This window comes from Cyanistes caeruleus, chromosome 4, assembly GCF_971803275.1.
Source record: "Cyanistes caeruleus chromosome 4, bCyaCae1.hap1.1, whole genome shotgun sequence".
NCBI classification, from domain to species: domain Eukaryota; kingdom Metazoa; phylum Chordata; class Aves; order Passeriformes; family Paridae; genus Cyanistes; species Cyanistes caeruleus.
Genome location: NC_141704.1, coordinates 687,890 through 707,200, shown reverse-complemented (window position 1 = coordinate 707,200; position 19,311 = coordinate 687,890). Strand labels below are relative to the sequence as shown.

The following is a 19,311-nucleotide window of genomic DNA, read 5'->3' as shown; positions in this document are numbered from 1 at the left end:
ACTGTGTGCTGTGTCACTGTGTGCTGTGTCACTGTCACTGTGCCACTGTCACTGTGTCACTGTCACTGTGTCACTGTGTCACTGTCACTGTGTCACTGTCACTGTGTGCTTGTGTGACTGTGTCATTGTGTGCTGTGTCACTGTGTCACTGTGTGCTGTGTCACTGTCACTGTGTCACTGTCACTGTGTGCTGTGTGACTGTGTGACTGTGTCACTGTGTCACTGTGTGACTGTGTCACTGTGTGCTGTGTCACTGTCACTGTGTCACTGTGTGCTGTGTCACTGTGTCACTGTGTCACTGTCACTGTGTCACTGTCACTGTGACTGAGTGCTGTGTGACTGTGTCACTGTGTGCTGTGTCACTGTGTCATTGTGTGCTGTGTCACTGTGTCACTGTGTCACTGTGTCACTGTGTCACTGTGTGCTGTGTCTGTCACTGTGTCACTGTGTGCTGTGTCACTGTCACTGTGTCACTGTGTGCTGTGTCACTGTGTGCTGTGTCACTGTGTCACTGTCACTGTGTCATTGTGTCACTGTCACTGTGTGCTGTGTCACTGTCACTGTGTCACTGTCACTGTGTCACTGTGTGCTGTGTCACTGTGTGCTGTGTCACTGTGTGCTGTGTCACTGTGTCACTGTCACTGTGTCACTGTGTCACTGTGTGCTGTGTCACTGTGTCATTGTGTCACTGTGTCATTGTGTCACTGTGTCACTGTCACTGTGTGCTGTGTGCTGTGTCACTGTGTCATTGTGTGCTGTGTCACTGTGTCACTGTCACTGTGTGCTGTCATTGTGTCACTGTGTCACTGTGTCACTGTCACTGTGTGCTGTCATTGTGTCACTGTGTCACTGTGTCACTGTGTGCTGTGTCACTGTGTGCTGTGTCACTGTCATTGTGTGCTGTGTCACTGTCACTGTGTCATTGTGTCACTGTCACTGTGTCACTGTGTCACTGTGTCACTGTGTCACTGTCACTGTGTCACTGTGTCATTGTGTCACTGTCACTGTGTCACTGTGTCACTGTGTGCTGTGTCACTGTGTCACTGTGTCATTGTGTCACTGTGTGACTGTGTCACTGTGTGACTGTCATTGTGTCCCTGTGTCCCTCTGTCCCTGTATCCTGTGTCGCTCTATCCCCATGTCCCTGTGTCCCCATGTCCCTGTGTCCCCATGTCCCTCTATCCCCATGTCCCTGTGTCCCCATGTCCCTGTGTCCTGCCTCTGCATGCCAAGGTGACACCAGAGCCTTTCCCTTGTCCCTTGTCCCTTGTCCCTTGTCCCCTGTCCCTTGTCCCCTGTCCCTTGTCCTGCCACCATGAGCCACAGGCTCAAGTCCCTGTGCCAGCCCTGTCCCTGCACCCAGGTGTCACCCCCCATGTCTCAGTGTCACCCCCATGTCTCAGTGTCACCCCCACGTCTCGGTGTCACCCCCACAGCTCAGTGTCACCCCCACGGCTCAGTGTCACCCCCGTGGCTCGGTGTCACCCCCCCACAGCTCGGTGTCACCCCCCGTGGCTCGGTGTCACCCCCCACAGCTCAGTGTCACCCCCATGTCTCGGTGTCACCCCCACATCTCGGTGTCACCCCCATGTCTCGGTGTCACCCCCACGTCTCGGTGTCACCCCCACAGCTCGGTGTCACCCCCCACGTCTCGGTGTCACCCCCGTGGCTCGGTGTCACCCCCACGTCTCGGTGTCACCCCCGTGGCTCGGTGTCACCCCCACGTCTCGGTGTCACCACCACGTCTCGGTGTCACCCCCACAGCTCGGTGTCACCCCCCGTGGCTCGGTGTCACCCCCCACAGCTCAGTGTCACCCCCCACAGCTCAGTGTCACCCCCATGTCTCGGTGTCACCCCCACGTCTCGGTGTCACCCCCACGTCTCGGTGTCACCCCCCGTGGCTCGGTGTCACCCCCACGTCTCGGTGTCACCCCCACAGCTCAGTGTCACCCCCGTGGCTCGGTGTCACCCCCCACAGCTCAGTGTCACCCCCACGTCTCGGTGTCACCCCCCACAGCTCAGTGTCACCCCCTGTGGCTCAGTGTCACCCCCGTGTCTCGGTGTCACCCCCACAGCTCAGTGTCACCCCCACAGCTCAGTGTCACCCCCACAGCTCGGTGTCACCCCCCACAGCTCAGTGTCACCCCCTGTGGCTCGGTGTCACCCCCCACAGCTCAGTGTCACCCCCACAGCTCAGTGTCACCCCCACAGCTCAGTGTCACCCCCACGTCTCGGTGTCACCCCCACGTCTCGGTGTCACCCCCACAGCTCAGTGTCACCCCCGTGGCTCGGTGTCACTCCCACAGCTCAGTGTCACCCCCACAGCTCGGTGTCACCCCCCACAGCTCGGTGTCACCCCCGTGGCTCGGTGTCACCCTCACAGCTCAGTGTCACCCCCACAGCTCGGTGTCACCCTCACAGCTCGGTGTCACCCCCATGTCTCGGTGTCACCCCCACAGCTCTGTGTCACCCCCCACAGCTCGGTGTCACCCCCCATGTCTCGGTGTCACCCCCGTGTCTCGGTGTCACCCCCTGCTGATGGCAGTGCCTCTCCCGTTGCAGGCAGCGTTCCTGGGCCAGCGGGGGCTGACAGAGGACGATTTCCTCACCAAGGTTCTGGAGGGGATGGCCTTCGCTGGCTTTGTCACCGAGCGCGGGGCTCCCTACCGCCCCATCGACCTCTTCGACGAGGTGAGGCCTGGGGACAGCTGCCCTGGGGACCTGGGGACAGCTGCCCTGGGGACCTGGGGACAGCTCATCCTGGGGACCTGGGGACAGCTCCCATGGGGACCTGGGGACAGCTCATCCTGGGGACAGCTCCCATGGGGACAGCTCCTCTGGGGACCTGGGGACAGCTCATCCTGGGGACAGCTCCTCTGGGGACCTGGGGACAGCTCCCATGGGGACCCTGGGGACAGCTCCCCTGGGGACCTGGGGACAGCTCATCCTGGGGACAGCTCCCCTGGGGACCTGGGGACAGCTCATCCTGGGGACAGCTCCCCTGGGGACCTGGGGACAGCTCATCCTGGGGACAGCTCCTCTGGGGACCTGGGGACAGCTCATCCTGGGGACCCTGGGGACAGCTCATCCTGGGGACAGCTGCCCTGGGGACCTGGGGACAGCTCATCCTGGGGACAGCTCCCATGGGGACCTGGGGACATCTCCCCTGGGGACCTGGGGACAGCTCATCCTGGGGACAGCTGCCCTGGGGACCTGGGGACAGCTCATCCTGGGGACAGCTCCACTGGGGACCTGGAGACAGCTTCCCTGGGGACCTGGGGACAGCTCATCCTGGGGACCTGGGGACAGCTCCCCTGGGGACCTGGGGACAGCTTCCCTGGGGACAGCTTCCCTGGGGACAGCTCCACTGGGGACAGCTCCCATGGGGACCTGGGGACAGCTCCACTGGGGACAGCTTCCCTGGGGACCTGGGGACAGCTCCCATGGGGACAGCTCCTCTGGGGACCTGGGGACAGCTCCACTGGGGACAGCTTCTCTGGGGACCTGGGGACAGCTCCTCTGGGGACCTGGGGACAGCTCATCCTGGGGACAGCTCCTCTGGGGACCCTGGGGACAGCTCCCATGGGGATCTGGGGACAGCTCCCCTAGGGGACAGCTCCTCTGGGGACAGCTCCACAGCTCCTCCTGGGGACAGCTCCCCTGGGGACAGCTCCTTTGGGGCTCTCTGGGCGGGATGTGCCGTGTCCCCGCCGTGTCCCTGCCGTGTCCCTGCCGTGTCCCTGCCGTGTCCCCGCCGTGTCCCCGCCGTGTCCCCGCCGTGTCCCTGCTGTGTCCCTGCCCTGCAGCTCCCCTGTCCCCCTCTGGTCCCCAGCTCGTGGCCTACGAGGTGAAGCGCATGAAGGCGGAGGAGGGGAACAAGCAGAAAATCCTGAGGCACATCAAGGAGCTGGCAGAGAAACTCTACAAGAACGTGAGTCCTGGAGCCCCGGGGTGGGAGGGGATGGGCTGGGGTGTGGGGCTGGGGTGTGGGGCTGGGGGAGCTGGGGTGCAGTCAGGTCACTCTGCAGGGACAGCCTGGGGATGGATGCTGTCCCTCCTGCTGTGCTCAGGGACATCCTCACGTCCCCAGAGGTCCTGGGATTCCCTGGTTTTATAAGATCACAGAATCCCAAAATCCCTGGGGCTGGAAAAGCCCTCCCAGCCCATGGAGCCCCAGCTGTGCCCGATGCCCACCTTGTCCCCTGAGTGCCACCTCCAGGAATTCCCTGGGCACCTCCAGGGATGGGCACTGCAAACCTCCCTGGGCACTTCCAGGGCCTGACCCCCTTTCCATGGGGAAATTCCTGCTGCTGCCCCCCCTGAGCCTGTCCTGGCCCACCCTGAGCCTGTCCTGGCCCAGCCTGAGCCTGTCCTGGCCCAGCCTGAGCCTGTCCTGGCCCACCTGAGCCTGTCCTGGCCCATCCTGAGCCTGTCCTGGCCCAGCCTGAGCCTGTCCTGGCCCATCCTGAGCCTGTCCTGGCCCAGCCTGAGCCTGTCCTGGCCCAGCCTGAGGTCTCCAGTGGCACCCAAAGCTCCCTGGGAGCCCGGGCTGGCTGGCACAGACCTCCTGGTGGCCCTGGGCTCACGGCTGTGTCCCTGCTGCTCTGGGGAGAGATCCTGGGGCTGGGAGCAGATCCCAGTTCTAGAAGCAGATCCCAGTTCTCAGTTCAGATCCCAGTTGCAGGATCATATCCCGTGGCTAGCAGCAGATCCCAGTTCTCAGTTCAGACCCCAGTTCCAGGATCAGACCCCAGTTCCAGGATCAGATCCCAGTTCCCAGCTCAGATCCCAGTTCCCAGCTCAGATCCCAGTTCCAGGATCAGATCCCAGTTCTCAGTTCAGACCCCAGTTCCAGGAGCAGATCCCAGCTCCCAGCTCAAACCCCAGCTCCAGGATCAGACCCCAGTTCCAGGATCAGACCCCAGCTCCTGGCTCAAACCCCAGTTCCAGGATCAGACCCCAGCTCCCAGCTCAAACCCCAGTTCCAGGATGAGATCCCAGTTCCAGGATCAGATCCCAGCTCCCAGCTCAAACCCCAGTTCCAGGATGAGATCCCAGTTCCAGGATCAGATCCCAGCTCCCAGCTCAAACCCCAGTTCCAGGAGCAGATCCCAGTTCCAGGATCAGATCCCAGTTCCCAGCTCAAACCCCAGTTCCCAGCTCAAACCCCAGTTCCAGGATCAGATCCCAGCTCCAGGATCAGATCCCAGCTCCAGGATCAGATCCCAGTTCCAGGATCAGATCCCAGCTCCCAGCTCAAACCCCAGTTCCAGGATCAGATCCCAGCTCCCAGCTCAGACCCCAGCTCCTGGCTCAAACCCCAGCTCCAGGATCAGATCCCAGTTCCAGGATCAGACCCCAGTTCCAGGATCAGACCCCAGCTCCAGGATCAGATCCCAGTTCCAGGAGCAGATCCCAGCTCCCAGCTCAGATCCCAGTTCCCAGCTCAGATCCCAGTTCCCAGTTCCCAGCTCAGACCCCAGTTCCAGGATCAGATCCCAGCTCCCAGCTCAAACCCCAGCTCCAGGATCAGACCCCAGTTCCCAGCTCAAACCCCAGCTCCAGGATCAGACCCCAGTTCCCAGCTCAAACCCCAGCTCCCAGCTCAAACCCCAGCTCCCGGCTCAGACCCCGATCCCGAGGCTGAGCTGTCCGTGCCCCCCAGGAGAACCCGTACCCCGCAGTGACGATGCACAAGGTGCAGAGGCCGTCCGAGGGGTGTCACCTGCGGCTGCAGCCGCGGCCGTTTCCCCGCCTGGACGAGGGCACGGTGCAGTGGATCATCGACCAGGCCACGGCCAAGCTGCAGAGCGCCCCGCCCGCCGTCAGGGCCGAGAAGAAGTGCATGGTGCCCTCGGGACCCCCCATCGGTGTGTGGGGTCTGGGGGTGTGGGGACCTCGGGACCCCATTGGGGTGTGGGGACCTCGGGACCCCATTGGGGTATGGGGTCTGGGGGTGTGCGGACATTGGGACCCCATTGGGGTGTGGGGTCTTGGGGGGTGTGGGGACCTCGGGACCCTATTGGGGTGTGGGGACCTCGGGACCCCATTGGGGTGTGGGGTCTGGGGTTGTGGGGACCCTGGGACCCCCTATTGGTGTGTGGGGTCTGGGGGATGTGGGGACCTCGGGACCCCCCATTGGGGTGTGGGGTCTTGGGGGGTGTGGGGACCTCGGGACCCCATTGGGGTGTGGGGTCTGGGGATGTGGGGACCTCGGGACCCCATTGGTGTGTGGGGTCTGGGTGTGTGGGGACCTCGGGACCCCATTGGGGTGTGGGGTCTTGGGGGGTGTGGGGACATCAGGACCCCCCATTGGGGTGTGGGGTCTGGGGACATTGGGACCCCATTGGGGTGTGGGGTCTGGGGGGGTCTGGGGACATTGGGACCCCATTGGGGTGTGGGGTCTGGGGAGGTCTGGTGACCGTGGGACCCCCCCATCGGTACAGGAGGGTTTGGGGGGTGTGGGGACCTCAGGACCCCTCATCGGTATGGGGGGGTCTGGGGGTGTGGGGCACAAGGGGATCCTGTCCTGGGGGGCTGTGGGAGGCCATGGAGCCCCATGGGTACGTGGGACATGGGGAGACCCTGCTTTGGGGGGCTGTGGGAGGGAGTGGTACCCTTGGGACCCCCCATGGGTACGTGGGGAGACCCCATGGTCACACCACAGGAGCAAAACACAGGGAGAGAGCAGCTCCGACCCCCTTGGGGTCCCAGCACCCCTGGAGCCCCCTGGTCACCCTGAGAGGGGGGACACCCCAATCCCCATGAGGGGGGCTGGTCCCAGCACCCCTGGAGCCCCCTGGTCACTCAGAGAGGGGGGACAGTGTGTCCCCATGAGGGGGGCTGGTCCCAGCACCCCTGGAGACCCCTGGTCACTCAGAGAGGGGGGACACCCCAATCCCCACGAGGGGGGCTGGTCCCAGCACCCCTGGAGCCCCCTGGTCACTCAGAGAGGGGGGACACCCCAATCCCCACGAGGGGGGCTGGTCCCAGCACCCCTGGAGACCCCTGGTCACTCAGAGAGGGGGGACACCCCAATCCCCACGAGGGGGGCTGGTCCCAGCACCCCTGGAGCCCCCTGGTCACCCTGAGAGGGGGGACACCCCAATCCCCACGAGGGCCTCAGGCCCCAGCACCCCTGGAGCCCCCTGGTCACCCTGAGAGGGGGGACACCCCAATCCCCACGAGGGCCTCAGGCCCCAGCACCCCTGGAGCCCCCTGGTCACCCTGAGAGGGGGGACACCCCAATCCCCACGAGGGCCTCAGGCCCCAGCACCCCTGGAGACCCCTGGTCACTCAGAGAGGGGGGACAGTGTGTCCCCATGAGGGGGGCTGGTCCCAGCACCCCTGGAGCCCCCTGGTCACCCTGAGAGGGGGGACACCCCAATCCCCACGAGGGCCTCAGGCCCCAGCAGGCTGGGCTGAGCGGGATCTGTTCCCAGCTGCCATCCTGGAGCGCAACGGGAACGCCCTGGCCAACAGCGCCCGGCGCCTGGAGGTGGTCAGGAACTGCATCTCCTACGTCTTCGAGAACAAGATGCTGGAGGCCAAAAAGGTGAGGGGGGCTGGCCTTGGGGAGTGTCCCAGAGGAGCCCAGCGCAGAGGAGCTGGGAAATCCAGGAGTGAGGAGCAGTTTTGTGATCACATCCTAATTAACGAGATCCTAATTAACGAGATCCTAACGAGTTCTGACCCAGAGAACTGAGATAAACCCAACTGATGAGGGAGTGTCCCAGAGGAACTCAGCTCAGAGGAGCTGGGAAATCCAGGAGCGAGGAGCAGTTTTGTGATAATATCCTAATTAACGAGATCCTAATTAACGAGATCCTAACGAGTTCTGACCCAGAGAACTGAGATAAACCAAACCAAACTTCAGAGAAGCTCAGCCCAGAGGAGCTGAGGAATCCAGGAGCGAGGAGCAGTTTTGTGATAATATCCTAATTAACAAGATCCTAATTAACGAGATCCTAACGAGTTCTGACCCGGAGAACTGAGATAAACCCAACTCATGAGGGAGTGTCCCAAAGGAGCTCAGCTCAGAGATCTGGGAAATCCAGGAGCGAGGAGCAGTTTTGTGATAATATCCTAATTAACGAGATCCTAATTAACGAGATCCTAACGAGTTCTGACCCAGAGAACTGAGATAAACCCAACTCATGAGGGAGTGTCCCAAAGGAGCTCAGCTCAGAGATCTGGGAAATCCAGGAGCGAGGAGCAGTTTTGTGATCACATCCTAATTAACGAGATCCTAATTAACGAGATCCTAACGAGTTCTGACCCAGAGAACTGAGATAAACCGAACCAAACTCCAGAGGAGCTCAGCTCAGAGGAGCTGGGAAATCCAGGAGCAAGGAGCAGTTTTGTGATAACATCCTAATTAACGAGATCCTAATTAACGAGATCCTAATGAGTTCTGACCCGAAGAACTGAGACAAACCGAACCAAACTCCAGAGGAGCTCAGCTCAGAGGAGCTGAGGAATCCAGGAGCGAGGAGCAGTTTTGTGATAACATCCTAATTAACGAGATCCTAATTAACGAGATCCTAACGAGTTCTGACCCGGAGAACTGAGATAAACCCAACTCATGAGGGAGTGTCCCAGAGGAGCTCAGCGCAGAGGAGCTGGGAAATCCAGGAGCGAGGAGCAGTTTTGTGATCACATCCTAATTAACGAGATCCTAATTAACGAGATCCTAATTAACGAGATCCTAATTAATGGGATCCTAACGAGTTCTGACCCAGAGAACTGAGATAAACCCAACTCATGAGGGAGTGTCCCAGAGGAGCCCAGCTCAGAGGAGCTGGGAAATCCAGGAGCGAGGAGCAGTTTTGTGATAATATCCTAATTAACGAGATCCTAATTAACGAGATCCTAACGAGTTCTGACCCAGAGAACTGAGATAAATGGAACCAAACTCCAGAGGAGCTCAGCTCAGAGATCTGGGAAATCCAGGAGCGAGGAGCAGTTTTGTGATCACATCCTAATTAACGAGATCCTAATTAACAGGATCCTAATTAACGAGATCCTAACGAGTTCTGACCCAGAGAACTGAGACAAACCGAACCAAACTCCAGAGGAGCCCAGCGCAGAGGAGCTGAGGAATCCAGGAGCGAAGAGCAGTTTTGTGATAATATCCTAATTAACAAGATCCTAATTAACGAGATCCTAACGAGTTCTGACCCGGAGAACTGAGATAAACCCAACTCATGAGGGAGTGTCCCAGAGGAGCCCAGCTCAGAGATCTGGGAAATCCAGGAGCGAGGAGCAGTTTTGTGATTACACCCTAATTAACGAGATCCTAATTAACGAGATCCTAACGAGTTCTGATCCAGAGAACTGAGATAAACCAAACCAAACTTCAGAGAAGCTCAGCCCAGAGGAGCTGAGGAATCCAGGAGCGAGGAGCAGTTTTGTGATCACATCCTAATTAACAAGATCCTAATTAACGAGATCCTAATTAACGAGATCCTAATGAGTTCTGACCCAGAGAACTGAGATAAACCGAACCCAACTCCAGAGGAGCTCAGCTCAGAGGAGCTGAGGAATCCAGGAGCGAGGAGCAGTTTTGTGATAATATCCTAATTAACAAGATCCTAATTAACGAGATCCTAACGAGTTCTGACCCGGAGAACTGAGATAAACCCAACTCATGAGGGAGTGTCCCAGAGGAGCTCAGCTCAGAGGAGCTGGGAAATCCAGGAGTGAGGAGCAGTTTTGTGATCACATCCTAATTAACGAGATCCTAATTAACGAGATCCTAACGAGTTCTGACCCAGAGAACTGAGATAAACCAAACCAAACTTCAGAGGAGCTCAGCTCAGAGGAGCTGAGGAATCCAGGAGCGAGGAGCAGTTTTGTGATCACATCCTAATTAACAAGATCCTAATTAACGAGATCCTAATTAACGAGATCCTAATTAACGAGATCCTAACGAGTTCTGACCCAGAGAACTGAGATAAACCGAACCAAACTCCAGAGGAGCTCAGCTCAGAGGAGCTGGGAAATCCAGGAGCAAGGAGCAGTTTTGTGATAACATCCTAATTAACGAGATCCTAATTAACGAGATCCTAACGAGTTCTGACCCAGAGAACTGAGATAAACCCAACTGATGAGGGAGTGTCCCAGAGGAGCTCAGCTCAGAAGAGCTGGGAAATCCAGGAGTGAGGAGCAGTTTTGTGATTACACCCTAATTAACGAGATCCTAATTAACGAGATCCTAATTAATGGGATCCTAACGAGTTCTGACCCAGAGAACTGAGACAAACCGAACCAAACTCCAGAGGAGCCCAGCTCAGAGGAGCTGAGGAATCCAGGAGCGAGAAGTGCAGCAGAATGAGGAAGAGCAGGTTTAGAGTGCAGAGAGCAGCCCGTAATTCCCATTTCTGTTTGCCCAGCTGTTTCCAGCTGTGCTGCGCGCCATGAAGGGCCGGGCGGCGCGGCAGTGCCTGACGCAGGAGCTGCACCTGCACGTGCAGCAGAACCGCGCCGTGCTGGACCACCAACAGTTCGACTTCGTCATCCGCATGATGAACTGCTGCCTGCAGGTAGGGCAGGGCCGGGGGTTCCTGCTGTCCCCTGGGGCTCGGTGTCACTGCCGGTGTCACCATCGCTGTCACCCGCTCACCGGTGTCACCATTGGTGTCACCCGCTCACCGGTGTCACCATCGGTGTCACCCGCTCACCGCTGTCACCCGCTCACCGGTGTCACCATCGGTGTCACCCGCTCACCGGTGTCACCCGCTCACCGGTGTCACCATCGCTGTCACCCCGCTCACCGGTATCACCCAGTCACCGGTGTCACCATCGGTGTCACCCGCTCACCGGTGTCACCATCGCTGTCACCCCGCTCACCGGTATCACCCAGTCACCGGTGTCACCATCGCTGTCACCCGCTCACTGCTGTCACCCACTCACCGGTGTCACCATCGCTGTCACCCGCTCACCGCTGTCACCCGCTCACCAGTGTCACCATCGGTGTCACCCGCTCACCGTTGTCTCCCGCTCACCGGTGTCACCATCGGTGTCACCCGCTCACTGGTGTCACCATCTATGTCACCCGCTCACCAGTGTCACCCAGTCACCAGTGTCACCCGCTCACTGGTGTCACCCCGCTCACTGGTGTCACCATCGGTGTCACCCTGCACGCCGGTGTCACCACTGGTGTCACCCGCTCACCAGTGTCACCCATTCACCAGTGTCACCCACTCACTGGTGTCACCCCCGGTGTCACCCGCTCACCGGTGTCACCATCGGTGTCACCCCATTCACTGGTGTCACCATTGGTGTCACCCCGCTCACCGGTGTCACCATTGGTGTCACCCACTCACCGGTGTCATCCCCCGGTGTCACCCGCTCACCGCTCCTGCCCCCGCAGGACTGCACGGCCACAGACGAGCACGGCATCGCCGCCGCGCTGCTGCCGCTGGTCACCGCCTTCTGCAGGGTGAGTCAGCCCTGCTCCTGCCCCACAGACTCTGCCCCACGGCTCCTGCCCCACAGGTCCTGCCCCACGGCTCCTGCCCCATGGCTCCTGCCCCACGCCTCCTGCCCCACGGCTCCTGCCCCACGGGCTCTGCCCCACGGCTCCTGCCCCACAGACTCTGCCCCACAGGTCCTGCCCCACGGGTTCTGCCCCACGGACTCTGCCCCACGGACTCTGCCCCACGGGTCCTGCCCCACGGCTCCTGCCCCGCAGGCTCTGCCCCACGGCTCCTGCCCCACGGGCTCTGCCCCACGGCTCCTGCCCCACGGCTCCTGCCCCACGGGCTCTGCCCCACAGACTCTGCCCCACGGCTCCTGCCCCACGGCTCCTGCCCCACGGCTCCTGCCCCACGGCTCCTGACCCACGGCTCCTGCCCCACGGGCTCTGCCCCACGGGCTCTGCCCCACGGCTCCTGCCCCACGGCTCCTGCCCCACGGCTCCTGCCCCACGGGTTCTGCCCCACGGGTCCTGCCCCACAGACTCTGCCCCACGGCTCCTGCCCTGCGGGCTCTGCCCCACGGGTCCTGCCCCACAGACTCTGCCCCACGGCTCCTGCCCCACAGACTCTGCCCCACGGGTCCTGCCCCACGGGTCCTGCCCCACGGGCTCTGCCCCACGGGTTCTGCCCCACGGGTTCTGCCCCACGGCTCCTGCCCCTTGGGCTCTGCCCCACGGGTTCTGCCCCACGGCTCCTGCCCCACAGGTTCTGCCCCACAGGGTTCTGCCCCACAGGGTTCTGCCCCACGGGCTCTGCCCCACAGAGAGCCCTCAGTGTCCCCCGGGGGGCAGAGCCTGCAGGAAGGGTCCCCTCAGGAGCTGCGGATCCTGCCCGGAGCCTCCAGCCCAGGCTGGGCGAGGCTGCCAGGGAGCAGCTGTGGGGTGGGGGTGGCTCTGGATGGATCCCATGGGCTGGGGGTGGGTCTGGGATGGATCCCATGGGCTGGAGGTGGCTCTGGATGGATCCCATGGGCTGGGGGTGGGTCTGGAATGGATCCCATGGGCTGGGGATGGGTCTGGATGGATCCCATGGGCTGGGGGTGGCTCTGGATGGATCCCATGGGCTGGGGGGAGCCTCGGGGCTCTGGGTGGGCTCTGAGCAGGAGGATTTTCAGGGAATGCTGCAGGAGCTGCGGTGCTGAGCCCTGCCTGTCCAGGCCATTCCCGGTGGCTGGCTGGAGGAGCAGGGATAGCCGAGCGGAGAGCTGGGCGCAGAGGCCGTGTTCAGATGTTCAGATGGACTTTTCCACCTCCCTGCACAGAAACTGAGCCCTGGCATCACCCAGTTCGCCTACAGCTGCGTGCAGGAGCACGTGGTGTGGACCAACATCCAGTTCTGGGAGGCCATGTTCTACTGCGACGTCCAGAACCACATCCGGGCCCTGTACCTGGACAGCGCCGAGGAGAACCACACGGAGCAGGTGAGAGGGGACCCAGGAGAGCTGGGGCTCCCCATGGAGTTACAGAATCCCAGGATGGTTTGGGATAGACCCCCGAGCCCCCCCAGTGCCCCCCTGCCATGGCAGGGACACCTCCCACTGGCCCAGGCTGCTCCCAGCCCCAGGCTCCAGCCTGGCCTTGGCCACTGCCAGGGATGCAGGGGCAGCCCCAGCTGCTCTGGCAATTCCAGCCCAGCCAGCAATTCCCAATTCCCAATTCCCAACATCCCAGCCCCATCTCCCCTTGCCCAGGGAATTCCCTCCATTCCCTCTCTCCAGCCCTGCCCCGGCTCCGCTCCAGGAAGGAATTTTGGGATCCAGGGGTTTCCCTGGGAATCTCGGCACTGCAGGAAGGGTCTCCCTTCCCTTTCCCAGCCCCAACTTCCAGAAAAATCCCTCGGGATGGATTCAGAGCCTCCCAAATGCCAGAATGGTTTGGGATGGGATCCAGGGACCTTCAATCCCACCCCATTCCAATCCCACCATCCCAGGCTGCTCCAAGCTTTCCTTGGCCATTCCCGGGATCCAGGGCCAGCCCCAGCTGCTCTGGGAATTCCATTCCAGCTACCCCCCAGTTCTGGGAGATCCCAGTGGGATCCCTGCAGACACCCCCCATCTCCTCCCCGTCCCCAGGAGAGCCCGGAGGAGCCTCAGGAGGCCAAATCCGCTCTGGAGATCGCGTCGGAGCAGCTGCGGCTGTGGCCCACCATGAGCCGGGAGAAGCAGCAGGAGCTGATCCAGAAGGAGGAGAGCACGGTGTTCAGCCAGGCCATCCACTACGCCAACAGGATGAGCTACCTGCTGCTGCCCCTGGACACCAGCAAGAACCGCCTGCTCCGCAGCTCCGGCCTGGGCGACGTGGAGAGCGTCAGCAACAGCTTCGTCACCAACAGGTGCCCCAGGGGACAGCCGGGGACAGCGGGGGGATGGCCCTGCTCGCTGTGGGGGGATCCGAGGGTTCTTTGCGGCCCCAGCCCCGCTGGGATTGTGGGATTGTGCTGGGATTGAGGTGCCCAGGGGGGTTCTGGGAGTGGGGGCTCTCCTGGGGCTGTGCTGGGAGTGGGAGCAGGCTGGGACCCCTGGCAGGAGCGGGAGCTCTCCTGGGATTGGATCAGGAGTGGGAACTCTTCTGGGATCGGATCAGGAGCTCTCCTGGGATCGGATCAGGAGCTCTCCTGGGATCTGATCAGGAGCTCTCCTGGGATCGGATCAGGGGCAGGAGCTCTCCTGGGATCTGATCAGGGGCAGGAGCTCTCCTGGGATCGGATCAGGAGTGGGAGCTCTCCTGGGATCGGATCAGGAGCTCTCCTGGGATTGGATCAGGAGTGGGAACTCTTCTGGGATCGGATCAGGAGCTCTCCTGGGATCGGATCAGGAGCTCTCCTGGGATCTGATCAGGAGCTCTCCTGGGATCTGATCAGGGGCAGGAGCTCTCCTGGGATCGGATCAGGGGCAGGAGCTCTCCTGGGATCGGATCAGGGGCAGGAGCTCTCCTGGGATCGGATCAGGAGCTCTCCTGGGATCTGATCAGGGGCAGGAGCTCTCCTGGGATCTGATCAGGGGCAGGAGCTCTCCTGGGATCGGATCAGGGGCAGGAGCTCTCCTGGGATCGGATCAGGAGCTCTCCTGGGATCGGATCAGGAGCTCTCCTGGGATCAGATCAGGGTCAGGAGCTCTCCTGGGATCAGATCAGGGTCAGGAGCTCTCCTGGGATCGGATCAGGAGTGGGAGCTCTCCTGGGATCTGATCAGGGTCAGGAGCTCTCCTGGGATCAGATCAGGGTCAGGAGCTCTCCTGGGATCGGATCAGGAGTTGGAGCTCTCCTGGGATCGGATCAGGGGCAGGAGCTCTCCTGGGATCTGATCAGGGGCAGGAGCTCTCCTGGGATCGGATCAGGAGCTCTCCTGGGATCAGATCAGGAGCGGGAGCTCTCCTGGGATCTGATCAGGAGCGGGAGCTCTCCTGGGATTGGATCAGGAGTGGGAACTCTTCTGGGATTGGATCAGGAGCTCTCCTGGGATCGGATCAGGGGCAGGAGCTCTCCTGGGATCGGATCAGGGGCAGGAGCTCTCCTGGGATCGGATCAGGAGTGGGAGCTCTCCTGGGATCGGATCAGGAGCAGGAGCTCTCCTGGGATCGGATCAGGAGCTCTCCTGGGATCGGATCAGGAGCTCTCCTGGGATCGGATCAGGAGTGGGAGCTCTCCTGGGATCGGATCAGGAGTGGGAGCTCTCCTGGGATCGGATCAGGGGCAGGAGCTCTCCAGGGTTTTTATCAGGAGTGGGAGCTCTCCTGGGTCTGTGCTGGGAGTGCCCTGGCCCGGCTGTTCCTGGCTGAGCTGTTCCTGCTCGGGTTGTTCCATGCCCAGCTGTTCCCAGCCTGCTGTTCCCAGCCCGGCTATCCCTGGTGGGGTTGTTCCCAGTCCAGCTGTTCCCTGCCCGCCTGTCCCTGGCTGGGGCTGTTCCCTGCCCGCCTGTTCCTGGTGGGGCTGTTCCTGGTGGGGCTGTTCCTGGTGGGGCTGTTCCCAGCCCGCCTGTTCCTGGTGGGGCTGTTCCCAGCCCGGTTGTTCCCTGCCCGCCTGTCCCTGGCTGGGGCTGTTCCCTGCCCGCCTGTTCCTGGTGGGGCTGTTCCCAGCCCGCCTGTCCCTGGTGGGGCTGTCCCTGGTGGGGCTGTCCCTGGTGGGGCTGTCCCTGGTGGGGCTGTTCCTGGTGGGGCTGTTCCTGGTGGGGCTGTTCCTGGTGGGGCTGTTCCCAGCCCGGCTGTTCCTGGTGGGGCTGTTCCTGGTGGGGCTGTTCCTGGTGGGGCTGTTCCCAGCCCGGCTGTTCCTGCTGGGGCTGTTCCCAGCCCGGCTGTTCCTGCTGGGGCTGTTCCCAGCCCAGCTGTTCCCTGCCCGGCTGTCCCTGCTGGGGCTGTTCCCAGCCCGGTTGTTCCCAGCCTGCCTGTCCCTGCTGGGGCTGTCCCTGCTGGGGCTGTTCCCTGCCCGGTTGTTCCCAGCCCGCCTGTCCCTGGTGGGGCTGTTCCTGGTGGGGCTGTTCCCAGCCCGGCTGTTCCCTGCCCGCCTGTCCCTGCTGGGGCTGTTCCCAGCCCGGTTGTTCCCAGCCCAGCTGTTCCTGGTGGGGCTGTTCCCAGCCCGCCTGTCCCTGCTGGGGCTGTTCCCAGCCCGGCTGTTCCCTGCCCGCCTGTCCCGGGCTGACCCGCTGCCGTTTCCCTCGGGAAGCATCGCGGGCAGCGTGGCCGAGAGCTACGACACCGAGAGCGGCTTCGAGGACGCCGAGAGCTCGGACGTGGCCAACGCGGTGGTGAGGTTCATCAACCGCTTCGTGGACAAGGTGTGCACCGAGAGCGGCGTCACCAACGAGCACCTCAAGGGGCTGCACGTCATGATCCCGGGTGAGGACACGGACACGGGCTGCGGGGACGGGGGGACAGCGGGGACAGCGGGACAGGGGGGACAGCGGAGACAGCGGGGACAGGGGGGACAGCGGGACAGAGGGGACAGGGGGGACAGCAGGGACAGCGGGACAGGGGGGACGGGAGGGGTTGGGGACAAGGCAGGTGGGGTTTGGGTGGGGTTTTGGAGGGGTTTGGGTGGGGCAGGTGAGATTCAGGCAGGACAGGTGAGATTTTGGGCGGGACGGGTGGGATTTGGGTGGGGTTTGGGTGGGGCAGGTGGGGTTTGGGTGGAGTTTGGGGACAGGACAGGTGGGGTTTGGGTGGAGTTTGGGGACAGGACAGGTGGGATTGGTGCAGGACAGGTGGGATTGGTGCAGGACAGGACAGGTGGGGTTTGGCGTCAGGACAGGTGGGATTTGGGTGGGGTTTGGGTGGGGCATGTGGGGTTTGGGGACAGGGCAGGTGGGGTTTGGGTGGGGCAGGTGGGATTTGGGGGCAGGACAGGACAGGTGGGATTTGGGTGGGATTGGGACAGGACAGCTGGGGTTTGGGGACAGGACAGGTGGGGTTTGGGTGGGATTTGGGCAGGACAGGTGAGATTCAGGTAGGACAGGTGGGATTTTGGGCAGGACAGGTGGGATTTGGGTGGGATTGGGACAGGACAGGTGGAATTGGGGCAGGACATGTGGGAGGGATTTGGGTGGGGTTTGGGTGGGGCAGGTGGGGTTTGGGGGCAGGACAGGTGGGGTTTGGGGGCAGGACAGGTGTGATTAGCACAGAACTCACTCCCTGTGCCACAGACATCGTGCAGATGCACATCGAGACCCTGGACGCCGTGCACAGGGAGAGCAAGAGGCTCCCTCCCATCCAGAAGGTGGGGACGCCCCTCGGGGCTGGGAGGGGGGTCCTGGGGGCTCCGGGACCCTCCCCACGAGCCCCCCGTTGTTCCCCCAGCCCAAGCTGCTGCGGCCCGCGCTGCTGCTGGGGGAGGAGTGCGTGCTGGAGGGGCTCCGCGTGTACCTGATGCCCGACGGGCGCGAGGAGGCGGCGGGGGGCAGCGCCGGGGGACCCCCCCTGCTCCCCGCTGAGGGGGCCGTGTTCCTCACCACCTACAGGATCATCTTCAAGGGGACCCCCACGGACCCCCTGGGTGAGGGGCTGAGCCTCGGGAAACGGCCCCGGACACCCCGGGGGGGCATGGGGGGGGTCGGGGGTCCCTGGGGGGCATGGGGGGGTCGGGGGTACCTGGGGATGGGGGGGGTCAGGGGTCCCTGGGGGGCATGGGGGGGTCAGGGGTACCTGGGGGACATGGGGAGGTCAGGGGTCCCTGGGGATGGGGGTGGGTCAGGGGTCCCTGGGGGGCATGGGGGGGTCGGGGGGGCCTGGGGATGGGGGTGGGTCAGGGGTCCCTGGGGGGCATGGGGGGGTCAGGGGTACCTGGGGGACATGGGGGGGTCGGGGGTCCCTGGGGATGGGGGGGGGGGTCGGGGGTCCCTGGGGGGCATGGGGGGGTCGGGGGTCCCTGGGGGGCATGGGGAGGTCAGGGGTCCCTGGGGATGGGGGTGGGTCAGGGGTCCCTGGGGGACATGGGGGGGTCGGGGGTCCCTGGGGGGCATGGGGAGGTCAGGGGTCCCTGGGGATGGGGGTGGGTCAGGGGTCCCTGGGGGACATGGGGGGGTCGGGGGTCCCTGGGGGGCATGGGGGGGTCGGGGGTCACTGGGGGGCATGGGGGGGGTCAGGGGTCCCTGGGGGACATGGGGGGGTCAGGGGTCCCTGGGGGGCATGGGGGGGGTCGGGGGTCCCTGGGGGACATGGGGGGGTCAGGAGTCCCTGGGGGGCATGGGGGGGTCGGGGGTCCCTGGGGGGCATGGGGGTGGGTCAGGGGTCCCTGGGGGGCATGGGGGGGTCAGGGGTCCCTGGGGATGGGGGTGAGGTCAGGGGTCCCTGGGGGGCATGGGGAGGTCAGGGGTCCCTGGGGATGGGGGTGGGTCAGGGGTCCCTGGGGGGCATGGGGGGGTCAGGGGTCCCTGGGGATGGGGGTGAGGTCAGGGGTCCCTGGGGGGCATGGGGGGGGTCAGGGGTCCCTGGGGGGCATGGGTGGGGTCAGGGGTCCCTGGGGATGGGGGTGGGTCAGGGGTCCCTGGGGGACATGGGGGGGTCGGGGGTCCCTGGGAATGGGGGTGGGTCAGGGGTCCCTGGGGAGGAGGATCAGTGATCCCGGGGATCAGGATCAGTGGTCCCAGGGGATCAGGGGCTGGATCAGGGTCAGTGATCCCAGGGGATCCAGGGCTCTGTTCCTGGCCGCTGTGTCCCCTGGGCCATGGAGGGACAGTCCCCTGGCCGGGGCAGGCTGGGTGTGACCGGCTGTGTCCCCTGGGCCATGGAGGGACAGTCCCCTGGCCAGGGCAGGCTGGGTGTGACCAGCTGTGTCCCCTGGGCCATGGAGGGACAGTCCCCTGGCCAGGGCAGGCTGGGTGTGACCGGCTGTGTCCCCTGGGCCATGGAGGGACAGTCCCCTGGCCGGGGCAGGCTGGGTGTGACCGGCTGTGTCCCCTGGGCCATGGAGGGACAGTCCCCTGGCCGGGGCAGGCTGGGTGTGACCGGCTGTGTCCCCTGGGCCATGGAGGGACAGTCCCCTGGCCAGGACAGGCTGGGTGTGACCGGCTGTGTCCCCTGTCCCCCGGTGGGACGGTCCCCGGGGCAGGCTGGGTGTGACCGGCTGTGTCCCCTGGGCCATGGAGGGACAGTCCCCTGGCCGGGGCAGGCTGGGTGTGACCGGCTGTGTCCCGTGCCCAGTGGGGGAGCAGGTGGTGATCCGGTCCTTCCCCATCGCCGCGCTCACCAAGGAGAAGAAGATCAGCATCCAGGCACAGGCGGATCAGTTCATCCAGGAGGGACTGCAGCTGCGCTCCTGCACCTTCCAGGTGACACTGGGGACACCTGGGGACACCTGGGGACAGCTGGGGACACCTGGGGACACCTGGGGACACCTTGGGGACA

The 19,311-nt window shown here is 63.1% G+C and overlaps 1 protein-coding gene across 6 annotated transcripts in view; it reads left to right on the top strand.

The window, feature by feature from the left end:
* The window catches only part of SBF1 (SET binding factor 1), a 135,259-nt gene that overhangs the window by 79,342 nt on the left and 36,606 nt on the right, over positions 1-19,311 (top strand). For all 6 annotated transcript variants that reach the window (XM_086886216.1, XM_086886218.1, XM_086886215.1 and 3 more), the window contains 12 exons: positions 2,563-2,691; positions 3,833-3,931; positions 5,666-5,870; positions 7,443-7,555; positions 10,395-10,544; positions 11,375-11,443; positions 12,742-12,900; positions 13,552-13,811; positions 16,136-16,308; positions 17,112-17,185; positions 17,266-17,461; positions 19,108-19,235. In XM_086886216.1, the coding sequence (XP_086742342.1) occupies positions 2,563-2,691; positions 3,833-3,931; positions 5,666-5,870; positions 7,443-7,555; positions 10,395-10,544; positions 11,375-11,443; positions 12,742-12,900; positions 13,552-13,811; positions 16,136-16,308; positions 17,112-17,185; positions 17,266-17,461; positions 19,108-19,235 (1,755 nt within the window). The remainder of the gene's footprint in view (positions 1-2,562; positions 2,692-3,832; positions 3,932-5,665; positions 5,871-7,442; positions 7,556-10,394; positions 10,545-11,374; positions 11,444-12,741; positions 12,901-13,551; positions 13,812-16,135; positions 16,309-17,111; positions 17,186-17,265; positions 17,462-19,107; positions 19,236-19,311) is intronic.